We start from the raw sequence: 21766 nt of genomic DNA on the forward strand, positions 1-21766 counted from the left end.
TAGGGAGGCTGTAAGCTCTTTAAAAGCCATTTCTAGAAACTTCAATTTAACATTTAAAGCATCAAGATTGTTTGCAACGGATTACAATAATAAACTAGAAAGGCTTGTTTGTGATATAAAAGAAGAGCTACCTGTTAGAAGATACCAAAAGTCAAACAAATAGACTATGAAGAATCGGCCGAGTATAATTTAAATTGCTCTATCAAACAAGTTATTGTCTTTACTTTTATATTGGATAACGCCATTTGATCGATGAATAGTAGGTTTAAAGGGCATAGGAAGTTTTATGAAGACATATCACTTCTCGATCCCCAAAACGTTTCGAAGCCATTGTCGCCGAACACTTTCGACTATTTTTCTGTATTATTAGGGCATTATGCAGGTGTAACAGCTGGTTAAAATTCTTAAGGACGAATATCAGGACCTATAGTAATTAAATGTGAAATAATAAAAAATTCAACTGAAAATCATTATTCTGAATCTAATATTGAGTCAGAAAGAGAAAAAGCTCTATCTATTCATGAGCGTTCATACATTCATCCAAAGCTAAATGCAATTTCTTGTGTGCATATAAATTACTCTTGAAATTTAATTTATGTAGTATTGTGTATGCCAATGTCTTTTTTGCTTATAGTTTGTACTCGCCTATCTATAACGATGAATGTGAAATAACTTTTTCAAAATAAAAAATTGTAAAAAGTAGATTAAGGAGTGCAATGAAGCAAGCTAATTTGAAGTCATTAGTATTGATGAACATAGAAAAGCAAAAATTAAAGATATTATGGGGGAAATATTTGCCTAGGCACATGGAATTAAAAAATCTTTAAATGGCTTATTATGAATTAGCGGCTGTTTTGTTTATATATTATTTAGTCACTTTTATTTATTGTTTGTAGTTTATTTGAATATTGAATAAAGTGTTACTTTTCTGTAAAGGTAACACTTTATTCAGATATTCCTTCAAAACCGCTGCTGTGCGTTGAGCCGTATGTGGACGAGCATTGCCATGCAGGAGCACAAAACCTGCAGTAAGAATTCCACGCCCCTTGTTTCAAATGGCGCGTCACAATTTCCACAGTGTTACACAGTAACGGTCAGCGTTTACTGTTTCACCACATGGAATTAACTCAAAGAGCAGAATGCCCTTCCTGTCCCAGAACACCGTGCACATCACTTTGCGTACCGATAGCGTCTGCTTGAATTTCGTTCCGACTGAAGATCCACTATGCTGCCAATGCATTGACTGCTGCTTGTTTTCCGCGGTGAAGTGCAAAATTCAAGTCTGATTGCCCGTGACGATCCCATCGAGGAACGTGTCGCCGTCATCGTGATACCGTTACAGAAATGTCAGTGCTGCTCCTAAGCGTTCAATTTTGTGTTCAGATGTCGGGTGTTTCGGCACCCACCTGGCACACAATTTTTTGAACAGCAGGCCTTAGTGACAATCTCTTGCAACAAGGATTGTGATATCTGCAGAAAATGGCTGCTCAGCTTCGTAATCGTGAAGTGACGGTTCTCCATCACAAGCTGCCGCACAAGCTCAACAAGATCATCATTGATGAGGGACTGTCTGCCACTGCACTCTTCATTATGAGCACTTTGACGACCTTCTGAAAACTGCCTACACCAACTATGCATCATCTGCTTTACTCATGATGTTTGTCCCATAGACCTGACAATGAATTTCAATTGGCGCAGTACTTGCATTCAAGAACTTTATCGCTGACCCAACCTCGCAGGCGGCAGGAGAAGGAATAAGAGCTTTCATCTTGGACCACTGCAACCACACTACTGGCGCGAGGCACAAGCGTCTAGCCCCTCAGGTGCTAGTTTCCTCCCTGATCATTTGCGCAGATTCAAGCGCAGCGTGTTTACTCCAAAAAGCTCGGCGTGGTCAAAGCCGATTTTTTTAAAACGTTGCGAACTTGGTGCGCATTACTGAGTGTAAATTAATCTCTTTTATTAGTTTTTCTGAAATAGTTTTCTTTTTAATTAGTATACATATTTATTTGTTCAGATGTTTTATTATAAATCTATACATAAAGGAAGAATTCCTGATTTATTCACCTACAGATCATCGCCCAAAGCTATTAGAGATATCAAACCTTAGGAGCTTATTCCTTTTGTACCGAAGATGTTATTTAAGAAGCGATTTTTTAAAATTCGGCGGGCAAAACGTGTTTTTATGTTTTTTCATATAAGGAAGAAAGAGATGTACATCAAATTCTTGCTTTAAAATGTATGGAATATGAATACCTAAAAACAAATTTCAAGCGTTTTCAAAATTCGGCCCCTAAGGGGGGAACGTGTTATTTACATATTCCTTCATATCTCAGATATCCATAAAACAAACGTATGAATTATTGCTGTAAAATGTAAGGAATACGAATAAATGCTGACACCAACATGTGTGGGGAGGGGGATTGATTGGCATAAAATACAAGTTTACATAATGTACAAGTAAGCCTTATTCAAGGTACAGGAATATCAGGTACCTTTACCAGGTATGTAAAGCTAGTTAGCATTAAAAAAATTAAGGTTTCTACTATTTAATGTTATTAATAACTAAAGCCCCAAAATAAAAATGTAGCAGCAATTGGCAATTCACAAAACTGTGATGAGATTGTTACAATGTTCAGTTAGTTTTAAACAATTCTACGCATAATAAAATGGCCAGTGCACAACATGTGAATGTACATGGGGTTGAATAATTAGAAAATAAAAAAAAACTTGACAAATATTAAATAGTAGAAAATATTGCTTACTGTTCAAATTTGGGATTGACTCAGTTTCACCAAAATATATTTATCAACATTAAAACGTTTGGTAATAATCTATTGACTGAACAGTATAAAAGTCAATGAATGATTGATTGTATGGACAATATTTGGTACTGTTGGACTTGGGGGGGAGGAAGGAAGACAGTAATGCAAGGAGGATGAACAAAAATAAGACTTACTCATTAATCACAGAATACATCAACCTATCACGAGGACCTGAGATAAAGGTTTAAAACCCTGTTCTGAACTTCTACATCTGTTCCTGATCATTTTAAGGATCAGAGTGGGAATTATCTTATTATTAAAGATAAGTTCTGAAGAATGAGAGAGATATTATATAAATAAGAAAAAAATATCATTTGTCACATATAAAACACTTACAGGCAGTTGAAAGATGTTTTAGATGATAAAAATGGACAAAAGGAATTGTGAATAGGTACTAATGACTTGTTAAAATATATATTCTTCACTAAATTTGTTAAGTTTCTTCAGTCGAATTATGTGTAAAGTTTTTGTGATCCAAAATAATTTTTAGAATTGTATTATTGTCTTCGTTCTGTGAAGTTACTATAGAAGTTTCTGTCAGTTTCCTTTTCGTTTTGTATTTGAGAATCTTTTGGGTATTATATTTTTATTAGGTGGAATATCTTTATCAGCAGTTGGGAAATGTATTTCTTGTGCATTTAACATATCAGCAGTTTCTAGTTGTAGTGGTGCTGACTTTAGAATCCTGTTTAACACATCACATTGTTTGTCAGATTTTAATGAATCTACTAATTCTAAACATGTTTGTTTTAGTTCATTCTTTCTGTGTTCCAGTGAGAGGGTCTGTGACGTTTTTTTTTCGGCTACTTAATTCAAAATTCATTTTCATCATCTATAATAAGTGGATTCATTATGTATTGTAGTTGTAGTATAAGTAGCAGTATTTCTAGTGTGCTGATGTAAGTAATGTATTTAATAAGTAGCAGTATTTCTAGTGTGCTGATGTAAGTAATGTTGTTTATGTGAGTATCGTTTGCTTCATTTTATTGTTGCAAACAGCGTAAATTCCTTTTGTTTTTCTTCCTTTAGTTTTGAACTTTATGTGTGGCAACAAGATAATTGATTGATAGAATTGTGTTTGTGACAGTCATGTAGAATGGCTCGCTTATTTTGTATCAATTATTTCGCATCTCTGACATATTATTTATAATTAGTGTAATGAAATAAAAGTGTAGGAATACAGTCCATTTATTGATTGATTATTTTTTGTGAAACATATTAAGTAAATAACATTTATTGTTGGTCAATATAGCCGGAGAGCTAGTGAAGATAGTGTTCTAAGTGTATTCTAACAACGCAAATATGCATATGGTTGGTAAAAAATTACTCCACTTTGTGAGGTAAGTGGATTTTGAACAAAAATTCGTTTAATTTGTTGTTAAATTTTAAGAAGAATGTTTTAATACAGCATAGAATTCGATTTCATTTTAATAATAGTGTTGATTTAAGAACAATTTCTGTTTTTGAATTGATCAATTATGAGTGAACTTATAACTTTTAAAACAAAAAGAACGGTTTTACGCAGGAGCGTTACTAATTATGTACAGAAAATTGAAACTATTTTAACTGCAGATGAAATTAATTTAATAGAACTAGAGGAATGTGTTGAATTATTGAAAAAAAAGAAATTGAGTTAAAAAAGCTTGATTCTGAAATCGAAAGTTTAATTACAGATACTAAAGAATTAGAAAACGAAATAGATAATGTTCAGGAGTACACAGATAAAATTTATTTGTGGAAATTTAAAGGTGAAAAATATTAAAAAATCAAAATAGTAAAAATAATTCTAATAGTGTAATTTCAGAGCAGGTTCTTGACAATATTAAATTACCCAAGTTAACATTACCGACTTTTGGTGGTAATATTACAGAATGGATAGCTTTTAAAGATCTTTTCAGTGCTTGTGTAAGAAATAATACAAATTTATCTAATGCTCAAAAATTGCAATATTTGAAGGCTTCGTTGAAAGGTGAAGCATATCGCATTACTCAAACCATTCAAATTTCGGATTGTAATTTTGAAATAGCATGGAATCCGTTAGACGAAAGATATTCAAATAAGAGAGAACAAATTTTTGCATATATTAAACGTTTTCTAAGCTTACCAACTATTCAAAATGAATCAGCATTTGCTATTTTAAATTTAGTTGACAATATTAATGAAGTAATTCGTTATTTAGAAGTATTGAATCAAACCATTGATAATTTTGGTGACACTTTAATGACTTATTTAATTTTGCAAAAATTAGACCCTTCTACAAAATTATGGTGGGAGCTTCGGTTAAAATCTAATGAGATTCCAAAACTTTAATTGAATTCCTAAAAAACTATGTAAGAACACTTCAAAATAGCAAATCAACAAGTAATAAGGTACCTAAATCTGTGTTTCAAAATAAGAATAATGTTCTGAGTGCTACTTTGGGTTGTGGTTATTGTAAAGAAGATCATAGTTTAGCCAAATGTTCGAAATTTCTAAATTTATCGGTTTAGAAAAGGATAGAATTTGTAAAATCTAATCGTTACTGTTTTAATTGTTTATCTAATAGGCACTTGCTCAAAAAATGCAAGAGTTTAAATACATGTCAACATTGCTTTAAGAAGCATCACAGTATTTTGCACATTGTAAATAATTCAAAGAATAAAACTCAGTTAAACAGTATATCTCCGCCTACCCAATCTATCCCTAAAAGAGATGAATTAACGAGTCCTAAGGACGTTTCAGCCACAGTTTGTGCCTCTCATTATGATTCGAATGCAAAAGGTAATCAATTAAATTCTAGCTCAGTATGATTCAAATCAACATCAAGAACATTATTGAAATGAAATATTATTTCTCGCTTTTTTAAAATTAGCATAACGTACAGGACACACATAATTACCTGTTAGAAGTATCAATTTTATTTTTATCATATTTCCAATTTTTTAGGTCACTAAATTTCAGATAGCAGTCCTCACATTTGTAACTTGGTCATCGGCCACTTTTTAAAGAATCAATAATGTAGTATTATTAGAGTGTAATGTGTTGGTATGGCGTTTCAAACTGCATTTATTTTGGAACGTTTTTAAGCAATCAGAGCATACAAAATTACTCTCACCCACACTAAAATTATTTGCACAATCAACCATACTATTAGAACTTAGTTTTCAGAGACTTAATTCATGTAGTATTATTCTAATGAAATTTATATGCATGGCGTTTCAAATTGTATCTATAGTTGAAAGTTTTAAGCAATCACGGCAAACAAAATAACTCTCAGCTATACTAAAATCATAATTTCACAATGAACCATATCACTCACAAAACAATCATAATTATCACACATACCACAATTGGAATTACCGCACACGGTTACTCCTTCCTGATTTTGAATCGATTTAGAATCAAAAACACCTTCTGAGGAAACAGAGTTTTTCTTGATTTTGTGCAGAAGATATAATAATCGAAGCAAAATAAAAAAGGGAGCTGCATCACCGATCACACGCTACCACAGCAGTCAAAGAGCAGAGTAAATAATAGCAAATACGAGGCGCCTTCAGGAAAATGACGACATGCGCAGTGATCTGCGCAGATGTTCAGGGAGGAATCAAGAGGAAACTAACATCTGAGAGGCTAGACGCATATGAAAGTTGTGTATGGCAAATAGTGCTGTAGAAGTAACGAGAAATTGTGTACCCGTATGTATTCGTTACTCGGTGAACCAGTACTCGTTACTATCGTATCGTTACTCGTTACTTTCGGTAAAATTCATCGGTATTCGTATCCTGAGCCTATTTTATCGGTATACCGCCCTAGGAATCGGTATACTGCCCCATGAGATAGGGAGTTTTACGTCGTATTTTTGAATGGAAATGATTCACCTCTTTTTGTGGTGTCACAAAAGTCAGAAGTCAGAAGCGCCTACGGAAGGCCGTCAGGAAAATAGGAAAAAATAAAATAAAAAATAAATAAATAAAATAAATATTACAATAATAACATTAATTAATAATTAAAATAATAAAAAATTACTTAGTAAAAAACTCATTAATTAAAATAATAAAAAATAGTGATTAAAATAATGAATAATTAAAGTAATATAATAATTAGTAACTGTAATTAACATAATAATTAATTAATATAATAATTAGTAACTGTATTAAGTAATTAACAAAAATGTAAAGAAAAATAAAAATTAAAATAATTCTTAAATTTATGATGAATAGTTAAATTATAAAGTAAAATACCAGACCTTATCTTATTGGTTTAGTACTTTTCCTTCTTTCTCATTTCATTCCAGCTCCAAAAAGTGTCATTTCGTTCGCTGCCTTCCCCCACCAATTCCCTCTTTTCCGTTTTATCCGCTGTTTGAAAAATAGGTGTTTACTTTACGATAAGACGAATGTCTGTACTTCATTTAAAATGGTTTAGAAGAGATATCTGTTTCTACTTCGACTTAGCTTTTGATTTCTAATACTATTTATTATTTTATGCAGACGAATTATGCTGAGCAGAAGAATGAATTTCAGACGTGTTCAGAAGGTGTTGTATCTAAATATAACAACATTTTTGTTATATAGTATCCATTTTTTTAATTTCACATATTTTTAAAGCAACAGAACCACGGTATCACTATTTTGCACACACACACCAAAAACATGTATAATTAACATTAATGTTACATTCTTTATTAAAAGCAATGAGTCCTCTTTAAATGCAACCATTCATGCTTTTTAGAGGATTTTACATGTCGTGGTCTTAAAAAGGTGATGTTCACTACCAATGTTTGTTTATGTTCTCAAAAATACAGATCTCTTAGAAAGTGACCTCTTAGAGATGTCGTAATTAGATGATCTGATATAATTATTTTCTAATAAACGGAATTAATGTAATTTAATGTCAATAACTCGAAGAAGCAATTTTAAATGCAGTGCAATAAAAATACAGAAGTATTTTAAATGACGAAACTATTCATATTTTTCATTGTCAAATTTTAAAAAGAATTAATTTTGGACAAATTATGTAATCTAATTTTTAATGTTGTCTTCTGGTTCCTATATTTATAACTGGCAAAGTTTTATACTCGTTATGAAAAAATAAAAATACAAGAAGTTTGAGTCCCGTAGACAGAGATTGACCGGGAAATTTAATTTCAAAATTTGCAGTGTTTGATGCCATTTTTAACTTGCCTTCGGGTATCGCTTAATTAAGTTAGAATAATTCGAGGAAATAAGTTTAAATGAAGTGCAGCAAAAATAAGCATAATTTAAAAAGTTATCCATATCAAATTTCACTTTTCATAATGACAATAAAACTTTCCCAAATACAAATAAAGAAATTGGGTTGGTGGTGTATTTAATTATGGCAAAGCACACTAGGGCTATATACCTAAAGGGGGGATGCCTTCGTGGAGGACTTTCTAAGGGAAATGGCTGGTATACACTTTACATGGGGAAAACCACGAAAACACCCATGCAGCCAGCCCGTTCGCGGGATTTGAACCTCAGACCGAACTACCAGTGTTCAACGACGTTACCGCTTCACCGCTGGTGGGCTAAAGAAACTGGGAGACGGCATTAAAGATTAGATTTCGTTATTTGTCCGTTATTCGTTATTTCGTTTGCTGCTTTTCCCCATTCCTTTCATCAGAACCGCTAATGACGAAAGGGTGAATTTCTAGTAAAGCATGTATATTAATGTTCATTATACATTTGTCACATTTTTGCTTTCTTTCAAAACAGCGATAATATTGTTTTATAAATTAATAAAATGGGCTCTATGTTATAAAAACCTAATTATATTCAGATACACACCTTTTGCACATGTTTGAAATCCATTATTCTAATCAGAATGTCTACAGAAAATATTGAATCAATATTAGAAATCAAAAGCTAAGTGAGAATGAAGTAGTAAGTGTCATATCGTCTAACCTGTTTTAATTAAAGAAAACAGGTGCTTGCTTTATCGTAAAGTGAACACTATTTTGCAAACAACGAAGAGCCCACCAGCGCTCGAGCGGTAAGGTCGCTGAAGACTAATATTTCGTTCCGGGGTTCAATTCCCGGCTAACGGCTGGCTGCACGGGCGTTTTCGTGGCTTTCCCCACGTGTAACTTGCATATGAGCAAGTTTCCCTTAAAAAGTCCTCCACGAAGGCATCCCTTTCCTTAGGCAACAGCCCTAGTGTGCATTGCCGTAACCAAATAACCCGAAACCGAAAAAAAAAGGGAATTGGGGGGGCGAAGGCAGCGACGAAACGTCGTTTTAGAAGAATAGGCTACATAACCAAATTTCTATCCATACTCTGGTAAAATAATAAAAGCCAAGTAACTTACTTAGTGATAAATAAATAAAATAAAAACCAAGGCTTTTATTTTCGCCTTACTTGGCTTTTATTTTATATTTATATGTATATGTGTGTACTTTACATTTAATTATAAGTATATATATATATATGTACTTTACATTTAATTATAATTTCTTTACAATATACATATTTAAGTTTTGTAGCATTACCGATTGCAATAAAAAGGGAGGTGAAAATCTAGATGTTATAACGGGCCCATATACAAAATTTCAACATTCTAGAACTAATCGTTTTTGAGTTATGCGAAATGCATATATACGTACTTACACATCACGAAAAAATCCCTTTCAAGTATCAACTTAGAGTCATAATCATTAGTCATAAGTATCAGCTTAGAGTAAATGGGATTACATTTAACAATCCGTTTCTGGAAAAAAAAAAAAAAAAAAAAATTGTTTGTACGTACAGACGTCATCCAAAAAAATAATTCACATGGATTCTGTAATCGTCAAAAATGGATATTTCCGTTGAAATATGATACCCAAAAATTTTTCTCGATTACAATACTTACTTCCTTTTTATTTCGTACAAGGAAGTAAAGAACTTATATTAACCTACATATTCTTATTTAAACAATACCTAAGTGCAGTATATAAATATTTCAAATCAATAAAATCTCCCTATGGCACGCTCAAGAAAAAAATCAATAATCATCTAAATTTTCAAATTACAAACATAATATGCACTATAAATCTATGTGCACTATAAATGTGAAAAACAAATACAAATAACGCTTCACGCTATCAAAATTGATCATTTTCTTAAATATCAATAACTAAACAATATTTCAACTAAAACACATAATGTAAACAAGAGTTTGCCCGATGAGTTAACCAAAAAAATTCGAAATTATCAATGAAAAATGTGGCACACGGGTATTGTTAGCAAATGTATCATTCGTATTCGAACAGCAACCGCATCATTCGTATTCGTATAGCAACCCCATCATGCGTATTCGAATAAACCGCATCATAGGACAGATGCGAGTAACGAAATGAATTTGTGAGTACCGAATCGGTACTTCGAGTCAACCGATGTACCCGTTACTCGGTAACGAATACATGCGATTTGCTCCAGCTCTAATGGCAATTAAGTTTCCACAGAAAGAAGTGGTGGAATTTTATACAACGCGGGAAATATCGTACGGCACTAATTTCTTTTTGATATGCCATGAATATTTCTTGGCACTTTGTCGTAGTTTTAAAATGTATTATATGTAATTTGGAGAAATGAATGAACAAACTAAGATTTATGAGAGAAATCATGTTAGTCCAAAATAAACAAACTTATTTTTCCTGACATGTGTATCTCGCACCAGATATGTTTTCTATTCAAAATGTATTATAGTGTTTATATCATGTGTGCATGGACTAAATACTTTGCTTAATCTAAACATTCCAGCAGGTTCAGTCCTGAAAGTGTAGCATCTCCCAGGATGTCAGTTTTTGGAATATATTTGAGTCCAACTTGTATTGGGAATTTTCATGTGGAAAATGAAATTTCTTAAATGAGTTCATGCCTACTCACCCATCAGAAAAAAAATTAAAAAAAAAAAAAACCCTCACCTATTTGGGGTAGGTAAAAGTCATTTACATGGAAGCCACAATAAAACTTACATATCCTTTTTAATGCAGGATAACATGTAATTACAATGTGAGGTATGGAACTAATCATTTGCAAATAACTCTATTTTCGAAGTCCATATGCTTATTCAAACAAAAGTGTATGCAGTGTGTATCAAGTCATTTAGACTAAAGCATTATTTAAACAATCGTACTTGTTTTGACACAGGAAAGAAACTTTGTGTATGATGTATACAGCAAGTCAGTTAGACTGTATGGTTCTTTAGACAAGCATCAGCCTGTACATACAGGAGAAAAAGTGTGTATATATGGTACGTAAGTATTCATTTCAACGAAAGAGCACCTTAAACATGAATATGTGTATACATACAGGAAAGAAACCTTATGTGTGTGTGATATGTAATAAGTCATTTGCCCTAAAAGGTAGTTTAAACAACCATATGCTTCTTCACACAGGAGAGAAACCTCATGTGTGTGAGGTATGTAACAAATCATATGCTCAAAGACATACTTTAAACAAGCATATGTTTCATCACACAGGAGAAAAACCTCATGTGTGTGAGGTATGTAACAAGTCATTTGCTCGAAAAGGTGATTTAAACAAGCATATGCTTCTTCACACAGGAGAGAGACCTCATGTGTGTGAGGTATGTAACAAGTCATTTGTTCAAAAAGGTGATTTAAACAAGCATATGCTTCTTCACACAGGAGAGAGACCTCATGTGTGTGAGGTATGTAACAAATCATTTGCGCAAAAATGTACGTTAGAAAACCATATCATTCTTCACACAGAAGGAAAACCTTATGTGTGTGAGGTATGTGAGAACTCATTTGCTCGTAAAGGTGCTTTAAACAGACATATACTTATTCACACAGGAGAGAAACCTCATTTCTGTGATGTATGCAATAAATCATTTACTCAAAAAATTCATTTAAAGCAGCATCTGCTTCTTCACACAGGAGAGAGACCTCATGTGTGTGATGTATGTAACAAGTCATTTACTCAAAAAGCTACTTTAAAAGAACATATACTTATTCACACACCAGAGAAAATTCATGTGTGTGAGGTATGTACTAAGTCATTTACACTAAAATCTAATTTACGGAAGCATATACTTATTCATACAGGACACAAACCTCATGTGTGTGAGGTATGTAATAAATCATTTGTTCAAAAAAGTGTATTAAAGCAACATTTGCTTCTTCACACAGGAGAGAAACCTCATGTGTGCGAGGTATGTAATAAATCATTTGTTCAAAAATGTGCATTAAAGCAACATTTGCTTCTTCACACAGGAGAGAAACCGCATGTGTGTGAGGTATGTAACAAGTCATTTGCTCATAAGAAAACTTTCAACAACCATACGCTTCTTCACACAAAAGAGAAACCTTATGTGTATGATGTATGTAATAAGTGATTTACTCAAAATTCTAGTTTAAAAAAGCATCTACTTATTTACACCAGAGAGGAGTTCCATAAGGTACATGTGTAACAGATCACTTGGGTTATAGAAAAATTGAGACTCGCGTCTACGCATAATAAGAAGGCTAATGTTTTTTGTGGAAAAGTTAGATTAATAAGGGCCTTTGCTTATGTGTGCAATACAGACCTGACTATGCTATAAAGAAATGTTTTTCTATGTGATGTGTTCAACTTGTCATTTCTTAATAAACCATTTATTTGTTTCCACAAGAGAAAACCTGATGTTTTGGAGATAAGCCGCAAGTCATCTTAAAGCAGTGGTCGGGGAACTTTTTTAATCATTACCCCAAAATATTTTTGTGTAAGTTGATATTAGCCCATGGCGGAAGAGCAAAAAAAAAAAGAAAAAAAAAACGAAATTGCCTTTTTTTAGCATCTTTCATATTATAGACCCTCATGATAATTTTGAAAAGAAAACAATAACTAAAAATTTAATTTAAACATCATTTATTCAATTTATCAATGTAATATCTAGTAAATACATAATAGTAATATAAGTAATATATATAACAAATTGAAACCCATTGGGGTACAATTGAGGGTTGACAAGTTGGGGTACTGTAACAAATTATAATAATAATAATGGTGGTACAAACAAAAATTAGAAAAAAAAAGAATAATTGAAAACATTCTTCCTTCACGTTTTGGAGAAATGATGTTTCATGTTCGATACAATTGCTTAAAAATTGGGACTCTTTGATGTAAGAGCGATTTGAATACAGTCTTCGGCATTTAATGGATTTCTGTTCTTCGTTTTTATGTTCATCAGAGTGGAAAAGCCTTGTTCGCACAAATATGTTGTTCGAAATGGCAGCAATTTTTTAACCACCTCTTCATGTGCAATTATGAAAGCCTTTGCAGCTTTTGACATCCAAAAAGACGACAGATTTGGTTTACTCTCAAGTTGAATACGTGCTTCAATATTAGATCGAAGTTCAAGAATTGCTTCTGCCAAACCTGAAGGTTCTTCTGGTATCAGAGCAATTTCACATTTAAAAGGATCTACAGTCCATCTGACAGTACGTGTATCAAGATCTGGAAAGTAATCTGAAAACTGCTTTCTGAGTTTGATAAGATGTCTTACAATTGTATCCTTGATGTCAGCAAAAGTAATATTTTCACAATCTTCCAAAAACAAAGCTATCTTTTTCTGTTCTACTTTCTGTCTCCAATATTGCAGCTTTAATCCAAACACTGACACTATTTCTCTTGCTGAAATGATATTAATATTCTTTCCTTTCAATTCTTTGTTTAATATATTTATACTCTCAAAAATGTTCGCTAAATATGCGAGATATGCAACCGAGGAAGAGTTGTTAAACTTATCTGCGAGAATATTTTTTTGATCAACCATAAAAATTTCGACTTCAGTTTTGAGAGTCCATACTCGATTTAGTACGTTTCCGCGAGAGAGCCACCTTACTTCTATATAATAAAGTAGGTCCGTATATTCAGCTTCACCGTCCTGACATAATTCACGAAATAGCCGCGTGTTTAGTGCATGTCCCTTGATAAAATTTACAATCTTGATGACATCATGCATGACAGCTTCCAGTGTAGGTTCTAAATATTTGACCATAAGGGCCTGGCAATGGATCATACAGTAAGTAACTTCAATATTTGGGTTATTATTTTTTTTTTCGAAAGCCGAAAAACCATTAATATGACCCAGCATAGCTGGAGCTCCATCCAAAGATACAGAAATACAGTTTTCCCATTTTAAACTTTGCGCATTGAAGTATTCATTTACTTTATTATAGACATCAATTCCACGAGATCTCAACTCGAGAGGAGAACAAAACAGCAATTCCTCTTCAAAATTATCTGCACCTTTGTAGCGAACATATACCATTAGCTGTGAATTGCTACTAAAATCAATTGTCTCATCAAGCTGAATAGCAAAATATTTAGCCTGTTTTAATGCGAAAATAACCTATTCCTTCACATTTTCTGCTAATATAGAAATCGTTCTTTCACAATTCTCGCAGACAAGGGCACTGAATTCAGTTTCTTCGCTTCTTTTTGACCACACACAATCTCTGCCATTTTTACAGCAGCTGAATTAACCAAATCTTCACCAATAGTGTATGGTTTCTTATTTCGAGCAATCAACCAGGCTACTTCAAAGCTAGCCCTTGATGCTGAACGCTGATCAAATTTACCAAACAAGTTGCTATTCAATCTTTGTCTTTTAACAGATATTTCTAAATTTGCAAAGTATTCTCGTGGTTTGGAAGACAGATGTTAATGCAAATTATCTAAATATTTCTTCAATTGACTTTTTTTGAAAGATTCTGAAGTCAGTACCTTCATACATACAACACACTGTGGTTTCATTGTACCGTTGTCTTCTATTTGTGTAAAACCGTAATTAAGGAATTCGTCTTGGTATGTTCTTTTTCTATTTGCTGCCATCTGAAGGGAGACAGAAAATAATAGTTGTAATATGCTTGAATTTAATTTTCAAATTGCGGCTTACCTTGATCGATATATCGATGATTAATGATAAAATGCTGGTCTTGTCAGCAACTAACTAGTAAAAACTCGCTCTCTGACTCGTCAATGTATTTATATTTTGACGGCATGGCACAGACTGAGCATGTAGCCGTGGCTGTGCTTTACTGCACAAAGATATAACTCGAGAACACTCTAGTGGTGGGGAGTGAGATGCCGTGGCCTGCATATGTCGCTAAATTCTTTAAGTTGAAAAAAATACTAACAGGTTTATAAAATAGCAAATTAAAAATAGATATTTTTTACTTACAAAAGTTTCATTTTTACCCCATTTGGAGTGATTTACCCCGGTTCCCCGACCGCTGCCTTAAAGTGCTCTTAGTTTAATGCAACATGTTCTTATCCTTAGTATTTAATGAGTAATGAAAATTTAAAACAGTATATTCGAACACTGAAGATTTAAGACATTGATTATACTGTTATAAATAAAAAAGTTTTATTCATATCACATTCCTTTCATTCAGGTAATGTTATGAATGGTTTGAAAGGGTAAGTGCAGAATCGCACACTACTTTGTTTGGCGCTTTGTACAAGAGTAAGAAGAATTGGATTTTTGTCAAAATTTGTTTTGACTTTTTATGTGAAAATAAGTACATGGATAAAGTCATGGGAGTGCACAATGCCATTTTTGTGCAATTCTAGAATATTTTTCTTAAGTGAAAATAGGTCGATGTGTACATGGTTGCCGAGTATCTGCAATTCTTGAAAACGTGCCAAGCAGTGGGTGATTCTGCACTTTCACTGTCTGAAGTCTTGAACATTTTCATTTGAATGGAAATTTCATTCACAGTTTGCTCTGTAATCCACTTTTCATTACATTTTTCTAAAAAAATAGAATATATATATATATATATATATATTGTGTTATAGCATTTAAATTCTACAGATCTCTCTTCATTAGCTTTTTTAATGTTGAGAATGGGTATAATTTAGATTTTTGCAAGCGTATGTGTTCTGTATCGAATGTTTAAAACATTAATTTTGAACTGTTTTCTTGAAGCCACTATGCAGCTTGTAATGTCAGAAAGAAATCGAAATTTCTTCAGGAAGTTAAGTTCTTTTTTTTTTTTTTTTTTTTTTTTTTGGTGGAATTTACGTGTTAATGCAACGTCCTTAATACAAGTTGCGATATTTTCAGTATATGCCAAACTCTGACAACATTGTGCATACGAATTCTTCCAGCAATCATGCTTATAATAATCCTTCAATCAAACCATTTTGTGTAAATCAAACCATTTTATTAGCATTCTTTTTTGTTGTATTCCAAAGACCAATGTTTTTTTTAAGCAAATCATAATTATTTTTTGCCTTAGTTTGAAAATGTGTCCTTCCAGAATTTGCAAGCAATTTTTCCACAATCCTGTGATAAAATTTCTGCAGGAAAACAGAATTTTGCTGAGCATTTTGTTAATTGAACAATGAGAAAATGCATTTTCTCATAAGCCAAGTGCTGCATGAACCCAATTCTCCCATTTGTTTTCGCGGTTAATCTTTGGATTATGGTAACTTGGCGTTTTTTTGTCGAAAATTTGGCGACCAACCCTGCTACAGCAACCTGCTAGTTTATGTTTGGATGCTATTTTGTTTTCACGAAGTAAAGGCATGTTTTTTTTTTACTCAACATTTCCAATATTTTTTTCCAACAATCTGCTAGCCGAATTACGCTTATGCTAGAACTTTTTTGGAACAAAAGTGCTTAATCATGATGAAGATTAGGTGCAAAATTGGGAGAAAGTGCAGAATAGCCCACTGCTTGCCGCGTTTTTACGAATTGCACATACACGGTATCATCCATGTACACGTCAACCTATTTTCACTTAAAAAAACAGCCCAGAATTGCACAAAAATGGCATTTCGCACACTCTTGACTATATCCATGTACACTGCTAAAGTCCTAGCTAGTAACCTTTATTGCCTTACCAAAATGTCGCCAAACTACCTGTTACCATATTCCAAAGATTAGCCGTTTTGGCAAAAACAGATAGCTGTGTATCTGGGGAGGAGAAAAGTGTAAAATTATAACAGAAAGATTTGAAAAGGAATGTGTTTTTTTTTTTTTTTTTTTAAATTCATCATACAATTCTTATTTTGTAATTCAAATTTCTATTCTGAAGCATATTTTCTTTCGATATGTTGATAATTTTTACCAGTTTATAATAAATATCGACAGTTTGATATCTTTCTGAAATAAAGGCATGGAAACCACCAGTTTACACCCGATAACTAACTGTTAACATTTCATCTGTAAAAAATTGTGCGAAGGGTATTGCTTTTATACACGGTCAAAAGTCTTTAATCCAGACGTCCAGAATCCGGAATGATCTATAATCTGGACCTCAAAGCTACAAACTTTCTGCACATGCGTAAACGCACAATGCATTGATGCATGCGCATAATACTTTTGTGCATGTGCGCTTAATGTATAACGGACAGTATAAGCTAAGCTAAAATTATCTAATTATCTACTTCAGTGAATGTTGCAGATTGTATTGTTCCTTAATCTTCTAATTGGATCCGGCTTATCATTTTTTTCAGACTGTTGGAGCAATTTTATAAAAGTAAGCTTGAAATTTCGATTATGTCAAAAAGAATTTCCGATGCTGGAGGTCCCAAAGGATCTACAAAGCGAAAGTATGTTTCAATGTCTATCAAACAAAAAGTGGAATTGCTGGAAAAAATGGATAAAGGCATATCCTTTGTTTCTCTAACCATTCTGAAATCTGTTTATCAGTTTTACTCTGCTCTGCGGATGGGGGGAAGTCGTGGCACGCAATGAACTGGAAGTTGATCTGTCAGCACTATCCTTATCTTTAAGGCAGATGTTTTTATTTTATTTGGCTTATAATCCCTTACTAAATGCAGTATTTCATCTCGATGTACTCCGTCTTTGATATGATTTAAATCAAATCTGGAGCTGTCAAAACCCTTTTTTTTTTCATTTCTGATTTTACTTGAAGCTCTGTTTAGAACGCTATGAGTGCAGACTTTCTGCAGGTAATTGTTCCAATCTATTACTTTTTTGTTGAGCATATTGTATAGAAAAATCTACACTTTTTTATGTTGGATTTCATAACTTTGAAACCAGTCTGCTGCTTGTTGTTCTGTAGAAGTGTTTCCTAATTTAAATTTTTTTAGCTTAAAATCTTACTGCATACTGTCAGAGTCGGATTTATGTATAAACTACACGACCTATAGCTGAGGGCCCCCACTTTCTTGGTGGGGGCAAAAATTAAAATATATTATAACAGACTTATAAAGGGCCCCATATCTCAAATAGCTTAGGACCTTATTAAGTCTAAATCTGGTTCTGCATACTGTTAAGTACGAAATTGGAAGCAAAATGGTTGTCTATTTGTCGCTGCTCTTGGGATGGAAAATTTACCTTTGTATGGATTTATTTTAATTTCCTAATAACTATTTTTAAATTTAAACAGCTTTCCTGTATTTTCTTATTTCCCAGTTACAACTTTCTACCAAAATGAATCTTCAGAATCCCGCTTTATATAAACGAGATGGAACCAGTATTTAATAAGAAGTCCCATGGAAAAATAATGACCACGTCAGTTTTTTTTCTTCTACGGAAGTGACTTCCGTGTCACTTCCTATTGTTACGTGCCTGTTAATATTCGCCAGTGAGATTTTAAGGGCCAACTCTGTTAGTTATTTCTGTACAGTTTCGGCTAGTTTTTAGTTAGCATGAGTTTCTTATTTTCTATCTTAAATTAAGTCCAAGTGGAGACTTCACGTAAGCCCAAGATAGGCCAACTGTGAATAGTCTCAAGTTAAATAAAAGGATATTTAAACCCTTCTTTGGACTTGTCACTATAGCCTTTTAGAAGTCAATGAATAGTCGCTACAAAATTCTCAAGTATTCTAGATACAAAAAGCAACCAATTTTACTAGAATCTTATATCATTTAAAGTGGAAAATTATATAGATCAGTATACAGTGGTACCTCAATATACGCGTGCTCTAATATACGAGTGTTTTGAGATACGAGCGAGCGATATTTTGCTTTGAGAGCAAGATTTGAAATACGAGGAATCGCACACCGCTGCACACGACCGCAACATGCGCGCGCATGTTGTTGTCGTGTGCAGCTTCTAACAGTTTCTCCCACCTCTGAATAAACATCAGTCTGTGTTACTTGTTTCCTTCGTTTTCAAAGCATTTTTGATAAGTTGGGTTCGCGTTTTTTGCTTTTTGTGCATTTACAAAACATTATCACATTTATTTTTATAACCATGGTTCCGATGAAGATGATACCTATTGAATTAAAGCATGAAATCATAGAAAAACGAGAGCAAGGTGTGCGAGTAATTGACTTGGCGTAGCACATCAATGATATGTACTGTGCTTAAACAGAAGGAGTTGATATAGAGTGTAACGCCAGCTAAGGGCGTTACAATAATTTATAATCTTCGGACTTCTCTCCATGAAAAGATGGAGAAACTACTGATGGTGTGTGTGACAGAGAAGCAGCTTCAAAGAGGAACCTTAACACAAAGCATCATATGTGAAAAGGCACGAGCGATTTACGGTGATTTGCTGAAGCAGATCCCACACACTTCCACGAACGAGGAATCGGAAGACTCGTTTAAAGCCAGTTGGGGCTGGTTTGACAACTCTAGGGAAAGGACCGGCTTTCACTCCGTCCTCAGGCATGTCGAGGCAGCAAGTTCGGATGTGAAGGCAGCTGAGGTTTACATCAAAATGTTTTCCCAACTGATAGAAGCCAAAGGATACAACCCCCAGCAATTCTTTAATTGTGACAAGACAGGGCTTTTTCTGGAAAAGGATGCCTAATAGGACTTACATAACTGCAGAGGAGAAGACGATGCCAGGTAACAAACCTATGAAGGATTGATTAACTCTAGCACTTTGCGCCAATGCGAGTGGCGACTGCAAAATCAAGCCTCTGCTAGCATACCATTCGGAAAATCGCAGAGCCTTTAAGTCACATAAGATTTTAAAAGAAAAACTGCCAGTTATATAGAAGGCAAATCCGAAGGCGTGGGTCACCAGGAAATTCTTTGTCGAGTGGATGAACCTGGTGTTTGGTCCTTCTGCTAAAAAATATCTACAGGAAAACAACCTACCCGTGCAAGCCCTTCTCGTTCTCGACAATGCCCCTGCTCACCCATTAAATCTCGAAGATGATTTACTCGAAGAGTTCCAGTTTATAAAGGTTCTCTACCTGCCACCCAACACCACTCCTATCCTGCAGCCCATGGATCAGCAGTTTAACATCGTGTTATGCCTAAGAATTATTGATCAGTGCTGGCTGTGTGTTATAACGAGGACCTTAACCTCTGCATGGAAGAAGCTGTGGGCTGAGGCTGTAGCTGAAAGGGCCTTCGAAGGATTGGAACCCGAAGTGTGAGAGGAGATTGTTTCTCTGAGTCTGGAGTCTCTGAGAATTTATGAGTCTGGAGGTGAATGAGAGAGAGGTGAAGGAACTCGTCGAGGATGTCTCAGGAGCCGACAACTGAGCAGTTACACGATCTACATTCGCAGCAGCATACAGTGGTTCAACGAAAAATTAGTTTTAAAGACGAGCCAGAGATAGATTATCCCTACAAGAGATATGAAGAAGAACTTGTGAATGTGGGAGAACGTTGTAGTAGAGTTCGTGGATAAAAATACCCCCGATAAAGTTGCAACTGGTCGTGCATCGGAGTTGTTTAACGAAACTTGCCTAATTCATTTCCGCAATATCCTGAAAGGAAGAAATAAACAAACCTCCTTGGACAGTTTTTTTTTAAACGATCTGCAGTTTAAAATGAGCAAAGCGTGATGAAAAAGCGAAGACCAGTGACGAAAGTTAAGCGCTTCCGTAAGCTCTTTTTCTTTTAATTATGTTTTTATAAAATATATATTTGTTATTATAGAATATGTATTTATTATTATAATAAATGTTTCTTGTAAATACATTTTTCTTATTCAAAAACACTTACAAAGACAACTGAGGTGGTAGTTTGGGAGCTGGAACGGATTAATGGCATTTCAATTAATTTCAGTGGGGAAAATTGCTTTCAGATACGAGCAATTTGACATACGAGCAAGGTTACGGAACGAATTAAACTCGTATGTCGAGGTACCACTCTATAAATATTATGAAAATTTTAAATCGTCTGCAAGAAAATTGGAATGCCAAATACATTCAAGTTTTTTCAGGATAATGATTCTAAACATGCAGCCCTAAATGTTCGCTTGTGGTTCTTATACAACTGTCTGAAAGTTATCACAACTTCTTCCTTCATTTAGTCTTCAGACTTGAATCAGATTGAACATGTATTTAGTGAGTTGGAGAAAAGAATAAGTAAACGTGACATTTCTTCAAAAGTTCTATTTAAAGGTATTCTTGTGAAGGAATGGAACAACAGTTACTAAAAAAATGGAGATAAATGCATGTGAAAAGTGTAATTTTAGCTAAAACATATCTAACCATTATGAGTATTGAATGTCCCGTTATTTTATTAATTTAATTTATTTGTTTATTTTTTTATTGACTCTTTCTTCAAATTATCCGAATACTTATATGAGTTCATTTTCAAAACATTTTGAATATCTTTTTTTTTAACCAAAGACGCTTAGACTATTTTTTCCAAAATAATGAACAATAGTATATGTGAAAGAAAAGTCATTTTACTGATTATTATTAACTGATATTTGGAAATAAAGTCAAAGAAAGCAAGTGTTACAAAATTAATTTCATAGGTTTTATAGTTTCATGAGTTAAAATTGATATTTTAAATTTAAAAATACTAAAACATGAATATTTGTCTTATTCAAAACATGTTTGTAATTGCAACTATATATGTCTAACTGCTGGCAGTTACATAAGGCATAAGAACTTTTAAAGACATACAACATGTTAGACTTTATATCTTAAAATAATTTACATTGATGTCATAGTAGAAAGACAATTTGACTGCACTATGATATGTGATTTCTTTCGGGTAGAAATTACAGAAAATTACACCATATGTGCTCTTCCCCACCTTATTTTACCTTATATC

At 33.5% G+C, this 21766-nt stretch overlaps 2 protein-coding genes across 2 annotated transcripts; one reads left to right on the forward strand and one right to left on the reverse strand.

Moving 5' to 3' along the window:
* The first annotated feature begins 10228 nt into the window (after nucleotides 1-10228).
* On the forward strand, nucleotides 10229-15792 carry LOC118198617 (uncharacterized). Its single transcript, XM_035370346.2, has one exon. The coding sequence runs from the start codon at nucleotides 11056-11058 to the stop codon at nucleotides 12163-12165; it is 1110 nt and encodes a 369-aa protein (XP_035226237.2). The 5' UTR covers nucleotides 10229-11055; the 3' UTR covers nucleotides 12166-15792.
* Nucleotides 12910-14082, reverse strand: LOC118198618 (protein FAM200C-like). Its single transcript, XM_035370347.2, has one exon. The coding sequence runs from the start codon at nucleotides 14080-14082 to the stop codon at nucleotides 12910-12912; it is 1173 nt and encodes a 390-aa protein (XP_035226238.2).
* Nucleotides 15793-21766: the final 5974 nt, after the last annotated feature.

This window comes from Stegodyphus dumicola, chromosome 11 (genome assembly GCF_044657685.1).
Source record: "Stegodyphus dumicola isolate Sdum_Otavi_A_Nest chromosome 11, ASM4465768v1".
Lineage (NCBI taxonomy): Eukaryota > Metazoa > Arthropoda > Arachnida > Araneae > Eresidae > Stegodyphus > Stegodyphus dumicola.

Bases quoted from the DNA above. Each gene is read 5' to 3' on its own strand.
- LOC118198617 (XM_035370346.2), top strand. From the start codon at position 11,056: ATGGTACGTAAGTATTCATTTCAACGAAAGAGCACCTTAAACATGAAT.
- LOC118198618 (XM_035370347.2), bottom strand. From the start codon at position 14,082: ATGGTATATGTTCGCTACAAAGGTGCAGATAATTTTGAAGAGGAATTG.